At 43.2% G+C, this 15040-nt stretch overlaps 1 protein-coding gene across 6 annotated transcripts in view; it reads left to right on the plus strand.

Moving 5' to 3' along the window:
* The window catches only part of LOC144106973 (uncharacterized), a 129708-nt gene that overhangs the window by 102806 nt on the left and 11862 nt on the right, over positions 1-15040 (plus strand). For 5 of the 6 annotated variants that reach the window (XM_077639943.1, XM_077639942.1, XM_077639944.1 and 2 more), the window contains 2 exons: positions 9312-9497; positions 13015-13261. In XM_077639943.1, the coding sequence (XP_077496069.1) occupies positions 9312-9497; positions 13015-13261 (433 nt within the window). The remainder of the gene's footprint in view (positions 1-9311; positions 9498-13014; positions 13262-15040) is intronic. The other variant, XM_077639946.1, reaches the window with a different exon arrangement.

Consider the following 15040-nt stretch of genomic DNA (forward strand, 5'->3'; position numbering starts at 1 on the left):
CTTCAACAGATCTGCTGTTACCTAATCCTCACCAGCTGCTTTTCCCCTTTGCATTGCTCCTAAGGCTTTCTTTATTTCCTCTTTCGGTACGGGCGGGATGACTGATTGCTGTTTGCTAGTGTCTCTATCATTAACATTCCGATTACATTAGCTTCTGTACAGGTTTGTGTAGAACTCTTCGGATAATTTAACTATCTTATCCATATTGCTAATGACATCGCCTTCCTTCTCTCTTAATGCACACATCTGGTTTTTACCTGTGCCTAGTTTCCTCTTCATCGCATTTAGACTACCTTCGATCTTTAGAGCATGATCGATTTTATCCATATTAAACTTCCTTATGTCGGCTACCTTTCGCTTATTTATTAACTTCGATAGCTCTGTTAATTCTGTTCTGTCTGTATAGGTTAGATGCCCTCATGCTTTGACGTTTCTTAATAAGCTCTTTCGTCTTCTGAGATAGCTTGCCGATATCCTGTCAAGCCATCCTACCACCTACCTATTTCTACTGCGCACTCCGTAATGACAGCTGTCAGATTATTGTACATTCTACGAACATTAAGATAGTAGAGTGCATCTTGAAACCGCGCAAAAAAAGGCGAGACGAGGAAGAGACCAACAGGACAGAGCGCGGTTTCTTCCTCGTCTCGTCTTTTTTTATGTGGTTTCAAGATGCACTCTACTAATAATCACCAACTTGTCCGTCTCTCTCTATTATATTAAGATAGTCTTCCTCAGTTAAAGCTTAATATTTGTTCTACGGTGATATCCTGAATTCCTCTATTTTCCCTCTTACCGCTAGCTCGTTAATGGACCTCCTCTTCACTAGCTTCTCCCTTCCTTCTTCAAGTCTAAGCTAATTCGAGACCTTACCATTCTGTGGTCACTACAATGCACCCTTCCGAGGACGGCCACATTCTGAACGATGCTAGGTTGAGCACATAGTATGAAGTCTATTTCATTTTTAGTCTTACCTTTGGGGCTCTTCCAGGTCCACTTCCTGTTCTCTCGTTTGCGGAAGAAGGTATTCATGATCCGTAAATTATTTCTATCTTCGAACTCTACTAATATCTCTTCCCTGCTATTCCTAAAACCTATCCTATAGTCGCCTACCGCCTGATTGCCAGCCTGCTTCTTGCCCACCTTCGCATTGAAATCGCCCATCAGTATGGTGTACTGTGATTTTACTTTGTTCATTGCCGATTCCTTGTCTTTATAAAAACTTTCAACAGTCTAGTCATCATGACTGGATATAGGCGTGCAGGCCTGCACCACCTTCAGCTTGTACCTCTTATTAAGCCTAATTACGATAGCTGCCACCCTTTCATTAATACTATGGGAATCCTCTACGTTGCCAGCCATATCCTGATTAATGAGGAATCCCACACCTAGTTCTCGTCTATCCGCTAATCCGTGATAGCATAGTATGTGTCTGTCCTTTAGTACTGTATACGGCTCACCTGTTCTAACTTCACTAAGCTCTATGACATCCCATTTAATTCCCGCTAGTTCCTCGAACAGCATTGCTAGGCTAGCCTCACTAGATAAGGTACTAGCATTAAACGTTTTCAGGTTCAGATTCCAATAGCGGCCTGTCCGGAGCCAAAAATTCTTAGCACCCTCCACTGCGTCACAGGTCTGGCCACCGCCTTTTTCAGTTGCTCTGCAGCCGCTGTGGACTAAGGGCTGAGGGTTAATTGGTTTGTTCATAGAAGGTTGTGGCCAAGTACTGCACCAGGGTGGCCAGATCCTCTTCTGGTGAGGGAGTGCGTTGTCGGTTGTGGTCACCAAGAACAGGCCACACCCCAGGCCTGCTTATGCAATTCCATTGACACAAGGAGTTTTCTTTTTTTTCAAACCCGGTGGAGAATTGCGCAGCACCGGGATTTGAACCCTGGTCCTCATGCACATGAGGCAGTTTGCTTGACTCTATTGATGCTTAATTCCCGATATCTAATTGCTGCCTGAGCTAGGTGGGGTCAAAAACAGTTTTCACATGCATTCAGTGTTGTACATGCATTGCGCTTGGCTACTGATCCGGAGTACTCAGGTTTGAACCCAACCATGGCGGCCGGATTTCAATGAAGGCGAATCGCAAAGGCGCTCATGTGCTGTGGGATGTCAATGCACGTTGAAGATCCCACTAAGGCACCTCTTTCTTTTCTTCTTTCAGTTTCTCCTTTATCCTTTTCTTTACAGCGGGTGCCGCACCACTGGCTGGTTGGTTCAGGCGTCCACCCAGATGTGAGACAGATACTGCGCCATTTCCTTTCCCCCCCAAAAAAACAACTTTCATTTCATTTTTCATTGGGATTGAACAGCACAAAACGAGACAACAAAGGAGGGCACACACAGAAAAGCATGTTTTTTATGTCTGCAGCAAATGTGTCGAGTATACTGCAGTCAGTGGCCTAGTGGTCTTAGCTTCGCATCACGAGGTGCGGTGTTTGATCCCCAGTGCCGGGAGGCACCCACCAGTGGTACAGTGGGTACAAGCTTTTCCCTGGCCTGGTGCTCGGCTTCTTTAGGGTGAAATGCTAGGGAAATAGGTCGGACTCCACCTTGAGAAAATGAAAACACCTTGTGCTATGGCACAATTTGGCCCCAGATGCCCTTGCACTATAAAAATGCAACGGTCATCATCAGCCACTCAGGTACAAGTGGCAGCGTTCAGACATTACAAATTTACCATGCGGAGTGTGCTTGGGAGCTGCACTTGTCCCTGGCCTTGATCAGAAATTATAGGATTGTAATGTACCAACAAAACCGAGTGTGTTTACATGTGCGTGAAGAGAAATGCGTCATTAAGCACAAATTTGAATCTGTTTAGTTGGTAGAAAACAGCCTAGGCTGCTCTGGAGTGTTATGAGACCTATGACGTTAGCCTTGTACTGGTCCACTATTTAACAAGCCCTGTAATGGTGTGAAACGAAATGCGAAATTGTAGAAAAAAACTTGTGCACTGGTATAGTATTACTGTTTATCTTGTGCTGCACAGCACATCTTCCATCACAAACTGCGGCATTTTGATAATGTATGGTAAATATGTATGCTAACATTATTGCTGAACGATGTTCTGTGCCACTCCATACACACACGTGCGGCAACATAGCTGGCACATACATTGGTTATACTTTATGGAATTTTTTTCGTACGGTGCATACTCAGGCTATGAGGGACGCCGTAGTGAAGGGCTCTGGAAATTTTGACCCCCGTTGGTTCTTCAACGTGCACTGACATCGCACAGTATACAAGCCTCCAGAATTTCACCTCCATCGAAATTCATCCGCCGCGGCTGAGATCGAACCCACGTCTTTTGGGTCAGCAGCCGAGTGCCATAACTACTCAGCCACCGCAGCAGCGCGTACTAATTTTATTGAGGCCTGTGAACACTGAAAAAATTGCTGTATACTTGCCCTTTAAAAGCAACGATCATGCTATAGTTGAGAGTTATTTTATTCTGACACTTGCCAGGCAATGTCCATGGAACACGAAGTCCCAGACTTTTGAAGAGGTGCTTAAAAGGGCTTTCAATAAACTTGTGGTATGCCTGGTATGTTAACAGACACCACTTCACGAATATCCTCAGTCAAGAATTCTTTTAATGCATTTACTAGAAGCTGGGTTATCTGTTGTCAGAACATGAATTTCTGCCTTTTTGTACATTGTTCTCTCCTCTTGTGACTGCATACTGAAAATTAGCGCTCCTCCACCTCCCATCCCTAGCTGTCGATGCATGTGGGAATTCCTTGGAGTTGGGGGGAGCTACCTGACGTGCTGGGGTGAGGGGGCTGAATGGCCACGGCAGTGGTAGCTGCGTGACATCTGAAAAATAACTATTAGCTGTCTCGTTAACCGGGGTACGCAGGAGCGTGAAACAGAGGAGGGCACGAATATGAAAAAGTCGCTGGTAAAGACTTGCCAACTTTTGCACGTGATTTTGGGTTCTCTGTTGCATGCAGAAACATTGTTTCATTTTATTTCCTTTATTTTTCTGCTTTTGCCTTAAAAATTACAAGACGCTGTTTAAACCCCTACCCAGAGGCTAATGTGGGGTACAAAAAAAATGTATTTAGGCAAAGACACGGCTCTTGTGTGAAATTAAAAGTACAATATTTCCAGCAAAAAGACCAAAACACAGCATTGAGTTGGGATGAAATACATTAATTTGCATGTTTTAGTACAGTTAACAAAATCTAACCAAAGCAACGCAGCACAACAGATACAAACCGGAAACAACAATCACATTGGTCAAACATGGGTCATAAAATGTTTTCAGTGTTTTACATGTTTCATCAGACTGTTTTATCTCTGGTGTTAATTAAACCATTCCAAATCTTGGTTCCTGCAAATTCCACCAACCGTTCACTGTAAACAGGTATTCATGACGGCACAATGCAGTGATTGAGCAAGTTAATATAATCACCGCAGGTGTTTCGGGGCCCCTTTAAAGGACTATAGTTACCACATTTTTGCCTTCATGCTTTATTATTTCAAATGATGCAGTAGACATTAATATACATGGATCACCTCATGATATTTGCCTACGATCGCTATATAATTTATAACCGAATTTCTTCTTAGTGCTGTTTCGGTTTCATCAAGCAAGTGATGGCTGTGGCACATAGTTGGTTTTTAGATCATGGGAGGCACGAAAAAACTGGCAGTAAGCTTGCTGATACATCATTTGTTGTCATTATAGCTCTTTAAGCATGCTCGCGTAAGTGTTGTAGTGAATTAAAACTATCAAAATTTACATTACATTTCTTTTCTTATCTTGTGTGATCTAGAGGCAATCTACATATCACAGCCAGCATTCGGTTGATGAAACCAAAACAACATGTGAAAAGAAATTCGGATATAAATGATTTAGTGGACGTAGTAGTGATCCATGTATTCTAATGTCTAACGCATCATTTCAGGAAAAAAAAGCACTCAACTAAATTAAGGTAAATATAGTCTTAACAGCAGTGTTACTATTGCAGACTGAAGAGAAACTGAACTGGTTCTCTAGCCATTGCCATTCATGGATGCCAACTGCTCATGCTAGTACGTGGTCTGGAAACTCGAGACGAGGCCATTGCAATCAAGCTATTTCACCGCACTTCTCTCTGTTGCTTCCTCTTCTAAGTTGGTTTCTCTCACCTGCCCATGGGGTGAGGCGAGACTGCATCAGATGCCTGCATCATAGCTGTGTGTCACCAGGTATTTTTACTCCAATTTGCTGCCGGGTGTATTTATGACAGCGCTTCTGTACACTTGCTGTTGTGCACTTGTCATCTCGAGGCAGCATGTCGTGGTGCATGGTGGAGGGGCGCAGAAATGCAAAAACAGCTTCTTCAAAGATAATGCACCTGCAAGCATGGTAAATAGGAAAAAGGGAACAATAAATGATACCATGCCGTAGAGACAGGAATAAATGGTGCAGTGCAAAAGAGTGTCAGCAACTAGCAAAAGACATTTTATCCATGAATCAGACCAGTGAAATATTGAGTGGCTGTGTCGTCACAGGCATGCCTTGCAAATTTGTGCTGTCAAGAGTCTGGATGTACTTTGATTTGAGTTTTCACTACCTTTCGGGGCCTGCATGGCTCTAACGTTTTGCTGAGAGGATCATAATGGCCGCATTTCTGCACTGCGCGATTTGTTAATGCGAGAGCATCGAGAGTCCCGTTCAGCAGAAAATCCGGCATTGTGGTTGAGTAAAAAATTCGCATTGGCTAAAAAGGTGGCTATGTCACACGTGGAGCAGTGGATGTGGGAAGCGATTAAAGCACTAAAAAGCTGATGATTAGAAGGTTGCAGCATTACTCAAACATCAGTAGAGCTTGCAAGTATATAAATAAATGAATTCCACTGAAAAGAAAAGTGGGGTAATTAGTCGGGAATCATACCTCTCACCCTTGAGGTGCAAGTCAGACACATTGCCCCTAAGCTACTCAGGTACGGTTTGGTACATACAAATGTGGTCTTTCACATAATGATTGTGACTGTCAAAGTAGAAACAATATACATGTCTGAGCGGGCAAGAGGAACTTTTGTTTGCTCTTTTATTACAAAAGTTCAAAGATGGCAATTGCTTTTATGGTAAAAAATTTTGTGTTTTGACAAGGAGGGTTTTCAGGCCAGTGGGATGTGTCCTTGAATGCATGATTGTGGTCTGCCCGCTCACTCCTGCAGTCTTGCCTACTCCAGCTGTCTGATTTAATGCGTTCGCTGTGGCAAGTCCACAGCAGTGGTTCTCACCACGAAGCAAAATTGGCACTTGAAAGTAAACGCATGCCTACAGACTCCAAGGCAGCAGCTCCTGAAGTGGATAGTACAGTTCAGTCCAGCTACAGTGAAATTCACGAGATGTGTGAAAAATTTTCTTGAAGCGGAAATTTCGTTGTCGTGAAATCTGCTAGGAACTGCGTCAGATAAGACTGGACAGTTCTTGAGCAACATTTATTTCTATACTTAGTCAACTTTTACAGATTTCATAATTCCTTTAGCAGCATCGTACAGCTTGATTTTCACAGTTTACTGTTGCATCGTGATGTCCTGTAAATGTCTCCAACCGGCCTCAGACAACACAACTACATCCTCAGGACATCCTGAGAATTTATTGCTGAGGATGTTGCTTCATCCTGAGTATGTTCCCTACCGATCCTCAAGTCCTCGCCTGGCCCTGCTGTCCGGCCCCAGTACACCCTCAAAAAATTGTCAAAATTTTACTGGAGGATCTTTCTGGTTTGTTTTCAGGACACAAGATGATGATTTTGTGTAGAGATTGCACATTATTTGCTTGCTTAGAGGCGCAATTCACAAAACAATCTCTTTTCCTTATTTTGTGCTCGATCCTGGCAAAAACTAATCTCATAAAAGTTTGGTCATGCTTAGAAAGTCTGACTTGTGCTGTATTCTCATGCATTGACAGCTATAGCTCACTCTGGACTTCAATTATACCACCTCAGTGGCAAAGCTACTTAGGCAAGTACAGCTCCTATGAGCCAACCTCACCAAAAACATGCAGTGAATAAGTCCTGGCAAACACCAAATGTATTTTAAGATATGTCCTGGAGACATACCGTTTCAGGGGTCGTTTCTGGGGTCAGGATAATTTTTTTATTATATCACTATGCGCACAAATTTTTAAAAACTAATCTGCACTTCTAATTGTAATGAGAACTGCGTGTGCGAGATAACAGACTTGATTTCAGTGCATACCTTTATATTTCCCCGCAAGAGGACATTTGTAGGACATTTCGAGAAATTTTCATCCTCTCTTCTCACAGCAGTGTACAAACTGAGGACAGCCTTTTGAGGCCACTTTGGTATTGATGCAGTCAAAAGGTCTTGAAGAGTCCCCGTTCGAGTTGAGATTTGAAACATTTAAGGATGCTCAATAAGTTTCGAGTTGTCTGGGTCTCTCGGCGCCCCTCAGAAAATCAGCTGAAAAATATCTTTAATTGAACTTCAGGCCGATAATTTTTGGTGCGTCTTAATGCTTCCGTGTGATCGCATTATTCCGGATATTAGCCAACATTGCGCCGTCATTGTACTGTTTCACCATAGCACAGTCGTCAACGGGCGCATGTGATCGGGCGAAGCCCAGGTGTGAAAGCGAGCACACCGTGATGGGAAGTGCACAGTGCCTGTTGTACAGAACGTCTGAACGGCCTGAAACGAGGAGGCAGAGATAGCGAGAAAGAGAATCTGTAGCAGCCAACGTGCCTATAGCATGTGCACTGCCAGCATTTGCTTTTGTAATTAGGCTTTAGGATGTTAAGCTGAGCCTTGAAGCTAGAAGACCATTAGTTTTATGCTATGTGACTTGAATGCAATTAGAGGATGCAAAATACTATTTAGCACCTCTGATGGAGGGTCAGGTTTACCAGAGCCGTGCCATTTCTATCCATTCATAGTAGCCTGCCACTCGGTTTGCTTTTTTTTCTGTTAGGGAGTAAAGGCTCGACTTGGACATGTTCCTTCAACTATGACTGTGTTCCTACATCAGCTACAATGCTGTGAAAGTAGTCCACATGAAAAAGTAAATGTGTTACTCTGCACTTCGTTTGTGGCCAGTTGTAGACGTGTAAGGCATAAGAAAGCTACAGTGTGTCTTCAGCAATAAGAGCTCATTTAATCAAGCTCATGGCAAACGTATCGTGTAGTAAGTCTGCAGGTAAGGCATTTATTATGTGTTGCTCTACAAAGAAGGCTCTGCTTTTCATTTGCGGATGTAGGCACTGCAAATAAGAGCTCTAGCATTGCGTCTGATGTATGAAATGCAGTATAGTGTTACTCATCATACAAAGGAGGGGAAATGATGTGCTCATTATGACATAGATAAAGAGGAAGCCATTAGTCACCGAAGCCAAGGGGAATTCTTTTTTTTTTAATTTGGGGTGTTGATCGTAGGAAATCAATAGTGTAATTATTTAATTGCAAAAAGATTTTGATTTTCTTAGTAAAAAAAATCAATTCCCATGTCACCGGTGGGATCCGGACCAACGACCTCTGAATTTCGCGCCCCGTGCATTCTACTTTCTAATCAGTTATCTTTAAACAATTAAATAATTATGCCATTGATTTCCTATTGATCAACCCCGCAAATTTAGAAACATTCTTCAGTGCTGTTTGGTTTCGGTGCTTCGTTTACATGAAGTGTACTCAACTTCGCTCAGTGTAGGACATGCAGAAACATTTCGAGCTCAGCCAGCACAGTGGCTCAGTGGTTATGGCGCTCGGCTGCTGACCCAAAAGACGTGGGTTCGATCTCGGCCGCGGCGGATGAATTTCGATGGAGGCGAAATTCTAGAGGCCTGTGTACTGTGCGATGTCAGTGCACGTTGAAGAACCCCAGGTGGTCGAAATTTCCGGAGCCCTTTGCTACGGCGTCCCTCATAGCCTGAGTCGCTTTGGGAGGTAAAACCCTCACAAACCAAACGAAACCAGTTCGAGCTTGCCTTCAAGTATGGTGCAGAGTGGTGTGTGCAAGTCAGTGAGGTATGTCAACGGCACTACTTGAATTGCATACTGACTTCAGTGGCTGTTTATAGTGAAATGAAACTGGATAACAAACTCTGCAGCTGCCTTTGGATGTGCAAAACTAATGAACTGGCAGCCTGGTATATTTTTATTGCAAAATAAAATTATGATCACTTTTACTACTTCTCAACAACTTAATTAGGTGAAATTATGCTCCAAATAAAGTTTGTTGTAGGGAAAATAATTGCACTTGCTTATATCGTTTGCTGTCCGAGAATCAGAAATGCTCTTTTTGTATCAGAGATTTCATTGTAGCGAGGTTTCACTGTTGTTTGCAGGTGCTTTCTGAAGGCCTCTCTCTTCTCAAAAACGGCTTGTTTGACGGCCTGTCCATCAGTGAGTCCAGTGTCAAGGGTGTCCAGTATGGTGTGTTTGCTTTCAAGCCACTACCTAAGGGACTGCACTTTGGCCCATTTCATTGTGTCAAGGTGGACAACGGAGGAGGTAGTGGACACACCTTGCAGGTATGTACGCCTGAGAGTATGTGCAAAGCACTCAAGCTGGGGTTATAAAGCTGACTGAGATAATAGTTAAAATGCTAAAGCTCTGACAACAGTAAGCTGTTTACATTAGTTCCCAAACACATTCTATGCCTGTAACAGTATTTGTCAGCTAGGCTTGCGGGGAATTTGTTTGGTATAACAGATTGATTAGTTGAAGGTCATTTGCTGTTAAGGTGGGCACAAAGACGCTAGAAAATGTTCCTGCATTAGAGAATATGGCATGGCTGGGTGCTGCTACACGTTGCATTTTAAGCTGTGAATGAGCATGAAGTTCTGCCTTTACTCAAGGCAAACCAGGTGCCATGCATAATGTAAATTTGATCCCTTGAGTTGCTGCAAGTATTCTTTGTAGCAAGCAAGTAGTTGTGGTTATCATTAGTGACAGAAAGCCCAGTGGTTCACTTCCATTGTCTGGATATGCGGGTTGTTTGCGAGCTAACCCGTTCTTACCATGCCTATTCAATTTGTTTAGTTTGAACGGTAACTCAAAATGCCCTATTCTGAGCAATCAGGGCTGCTTCTGGGAAAGTAACGTCATTCAGTATGTTAAAAATGAATTGTACTTCAGTTTTGGAATCGTAATTTTCTTTGTAAGCCATGCGAGGGACTACTTTTAGACCGCATGCAAAATTTGTCAACACGGAGCAGTCGCGCAAGCATGGCGCCCAAGGTGACGTCCTCTTCTCGCGCTGCCCTGCTCAGTAGCAATGACGTTTTCTTAATTTCGGAGTATCAACACTTTGACTCTGTAAGTGCAAGCGACGGCATTTAGTGATAAGGTGACTTGCATTCGTCCGGGCAGACAGATTATCCCTCAAATATCTTAAATTATTCCTCGAGGTATCATGCTAGAAATTTCCACTCTCTTGCATTAAACCATGAAGTTTTGGGTTAATTGTTTTAAATACTCTTTTTGCAAGGACCATCTCTGTCTAGAATGGTCTCACTGATTTGTGTGTGGGGGGCAGAATTCATTGTATTTATTCGAAGAGAATTTATAAATGATTGTTGTTGATTAACTTGCTGCTGTATTGCTTCTGCTGATCCTGTATGTATGCATTTGTGTATTTTATACGTGCCTGTATTTTTTTGTTTTGGCAGAGCAATGTCCCTCCTGCTATGATCTTGTATCACGATCACAGTATTCATAAATAAGTAAATGAAATTGCTCTTCTCATCACGGACTGTTGACAGGTACTCGTCAGTAACTTTCGTGTCTGCTGTTGCTGAATAGATTTACTGCTTTCAGGGCCTCTCTTAAGGTACCAAGCATGTCTGGTACCAAGTGTAGCAGACAGTTACCTGCAGGACAGCCTCAGGTCCATGTTGGCACTGCACTGAAGAGTAGCCCAAAGCGCTGCACGTGAGCAATAGATTTTTGGTTTCGAAAGAAATACTTTGAAGGTTCAGACCCGAGCAAGATCATTTCTTTTATGTGCACCACGGGAGCATAGAAAAAGAGCAGAAAAAATAAAAGGAAAAAATGCATACCCTCATATTTGAGTTCGCCCAACACGATGGTGGACACCGAATTTGGCCCGCCCACCTCCCAAATTTCACCTCGGCCGATTCGGACCAAAATTGGTGTGCAACCTAATTTGAGTATGCCCAACATGATGGTGGCCCCAAGTTTGGCTCACCCCCATCCCTGAAATTTGACCTCAGCAGACTTGGACCAAAACTGATGTCCAATCTGATTCGAGCATGCCCAACATGATGGTGGCTACCAAATTTGGCCCACTCATTTCCAAAATTTGGCCCACCATCGAATTTGACCTCGGCCAATTTGAACCATAATTGGTGTCCCAACTAATTTGAGTGTGCCCAACACGCTGGTGACCACTAAATTTGACCCAGCCCAAAATATTGACCTCGGCCGATTTGGACCAGAATTGGGGTCCAGCCTAATTTGAGTGTGCCCAACACAATGGTAGCCACGAAATTTGCCCCAGCCCCAAAATTTGACCTCTGCCAATTTGGACGGAATTGGTATCCAGATTAACTTAAATGTGCTCAACACGAATGACCACCAAATTTGGCCCACCCACCCCCAAAATTGCCAGACAATCAGCTCAGTCTAGTGTAAATAAAGTAATTAAGCCAAGTTAAAACATTGCTATCAGAGAAGGCCAGAAGCCCGTGCTTTCACACTGAATCGAATGTTGCAAACATTCTCTCATTTTTTTTTGCTGGCTGGAAAGCTCAGCATGAAGAGTTCTGTCACTCTGAATACTATATTTTAGCATAGTACTGAAAAAAAATTTATAATCCAGATTTTTGTTCTCCTATTTCCCGACTGGATGTGTCTAATATTTTTGTGACTTTGTGCGAGTCTCTCGGTTTTTGCCATTCAAAGGTTTCTTTCATTCATTAGCAACTTATATTCTATTCTGTTTCTTTCTATCATTGAAAGCTATGCTATGATCTGCCGCAGGAAAGAAAAATTGAAATTAATGGGTGAAAAATATTTTTTGTACCAGTTTTCTTTTTATGCACCTCTTAATTACCTGTTTTCCCACACTAAGGAAATAGTTAAACAGCCTGAAGAGTGCCACAGTCTTGTAAGCTGTTTTTTTTTTTTTTTCAGGCTAGAAGGAGAACACTCCAAAAGAAAAAAAATCTTGTGCTAGTACAATTATCTCTTTAAAATATGCCTGGAAATATAATTTTGCTCATTGCCAAAATTAATAAAAAATTCGACCCTTTGATTGAAGCTGCTACGTAGCTGCAGCAACGTCCGAGTCATTTAGACACCAGAAGCAGTTGTTCCGGAATTTGCACTGTTCTGCAACCTTCGATGCTTTAGCCTAGTCTGTAGTAATGGCAGCCAAGCTGTGAGAAAGGGGGTTGCCGAATCAAATGTGTGGTAGCGATGTCCAGTGACTCTTTGGGGAGCATGTTAGCGGCATATCGGCTTTTGACCACTTCAGCCGCTCTGTGAGAGCTTCAAGAAATCATTTCCTTTTGGGATTAACATTAGAGCTTTCGATTAGTTAGTGTTGCTTTGAAGGTATTCAGCAAGTGTGCAAAAATATTGCCATGCACAAACAGTGATGTGCTCGTTCACAAGCCTGTCATCTCTGACAGCTCCTCTTCATTCTGGAAGATCCCGATGCCATATAAACATCCAAGGTCAAGATGTGCTGTCACCGATGTAAATTTGCCGAATTATGTGTGGTATCGTATCAGCTAGTTTGCCTTGCTGTTAACGAAATTGATCAAATCTTGATGTATACTTGCTGCTGCCATCCAGCAAGACCAACAGTTCAGCTGGAAGAGCCTCACCTGTGTAGATTTTAATGCGTGAATTCCACAGCTGGGAGGCCAGACAATGGCTTTGCAAGGTACTGGAAAACATTAGAAGTCCACACCTGCACTGCTTGTGTGTTCTCCGTTACAAGATGTTACGGTAGCTGAACACATCAAGCTCGAGGTGTAGCCCTTTTCCTTCACATAGAAGTCATGTTTCATCACTCAGGTACGCAGAAGTGGAGAGGTGTTTCTAGTGGACGGCCCACAACCGCACCGGGCCAGCTGGATGCACTACGTGAACTACGCGCCCAGCCGGCAGGAGCAGAACCTGGTGGCCATTCTGAAGGACGGTGAAATCTACTACCGGACACGGAGGTCCATTATCGCTGGCGAGGAGCTACTCGTGGCATACAACACAGCATTTACCAAGGGGCTCCTCGGCAAGCGGCGTGGCCCAGGGGCGGTAACAGTAGGTAAATGGGGAGCTTGTCCCACAGTCCTCAATAGCCATACCATAGTGATAGCCTGGTGGGTTGAGCATTCGCATCACATGCGGGAGGTGCGTGCTTTGATCCCCAGTGCCACCTAGTATCCACCGGTGATACGCTGGATACAACTATCCCCTGGCCTGGTGTTGGGCTTCTTTGGGGCGCTGTGCTTGGGAAATGGGTCTTTGACCCCCACCTTAAGCAGTTGAAAACACAATTGTGCAATGACACTCTTTGGCCACAGATGCCCTTGTGCCATAAAAATGCATAATCATCCTCAGCAGCTGCAGATTAACACTGTAATGCCCTTGCAGGTGGGTTGCACACTACTTAAACTGTACAGATATTAGTCATTTTTATTTCAGCTCAAAATAGTATCAAATCTTCACAGCATTAGTGTAGTACATTATCTAATGTATTTCTCAAACCAAGGTCTTGGTGCCTACTGCCAGAGTTCCTGAAGGTATTCTATGAGATCACTTGCGTGAAAAGGTAACCTCTTTGTTACACCACCTAAATGTTTTCAGGGCCTGATGCAACATTACCAGGTTTTGCAGTTACACTACAATCTTGATATGAATCTAAAGAGGCCGCGAAAAGTGTTCATATTATCAAAAACAAACTAATTTCGTATGCAGAAGTGTGGGAAATGCTTTCACACAGATGTGTCTTCTGCTGACAGGATTTATTTAGGGCTACGCCGCTGCTCACTCCTCGCAGCCCGCATACTGGCGATTGTGAAGTCGGCGATGTACGAGCCACTCCTCACTCGCAAGCGTCCGCGATCAAGGCATTGATCATATGTGGGTAGCGCTTACACGGGTTCTTATCATACATAGTGGCATGGGAGAGTGTTCAGAACATCTGAAATTCCGCACATTGTACACAATATGCCCAGGGAATTTTACAAATATATACCCCGAAATTTGTATCAGCCGTTATCATTCCTGTATTTTTTCTCCGCAAATCTTATAACGTTCTAATTTTCATTTTAGGAATAGAAATGTTCGTTTCCGCGTGCTGCAAATATGTTGTATTGTATTGTGTTGGACCCGAAACTAGCCCCTGGCTATGGGTCCAGTTATTATTGTACATATTGAATTGTGCTCAGTTTCATTTTCGAATAAAAAAAAAAATCAAGATTCTGCTGTATTTTGAATTTTGTTATTAATTTATTTTATGGTAGAACCAGCTTGCAATCAGCATGAATGGCACAGAGCAAATATTGATTATGTCCAAAGTCATCTTTAATAAGCCCGATTTGCTAATTGCACTCATTCAATCTTCATGCCTTTCTCAAAAAATCTACTACAGTAGAATCTCGATAATACAAATCTCACGGGGTCGCGAAAAATATTTGTGTCATCAAAAACAAACTAAATTTATGTGCATAGGAAATGCATTCATGCAGATTTCTTTATGGCTGATGGAATTTTTTTGTCAGCCGCAGAACTTCAACTCACTACTTGTGATGTGTATAGCATGATCGGCTATCACGGCGTTGGCGTTGTACCTACCTGCCTTGCCTTTGCCCACGCTTACTCGTGACGTCAGCAGTACGTGGGCCATGTGGTGCGTACTGATAGTGGTGTGTACTGATGTACTGATAGTGGTGCGTACGTTAGGCCTAGCAATCTCAATCTCGGCGTCAGTGGTGTACAGGCAGCGCTTACGTCTCACAGATGCACTCGTAGCTTGAGCGTTCGTATTACCCGTAGTTGCATAGGAGAGTGTTTCAGAACATCCGAAATTGTGCATATTGTG

The sequence above is a fragment of the Amblyomma americanum genome, chromosome 10 (genome assembly GCF_052857255.1).
Source record: "Amblyomma americanum isolate KBUSLIRL-KWMA chromosome 10, ASM5285725v1, whole genome shotgun sequence".
Lineage (NCBI taxonomy): Eukaryota > Metazoa > Arthropoda > Arachnida > Ixodida > Ixodidae > Amblyomma > Amblyomma americanum.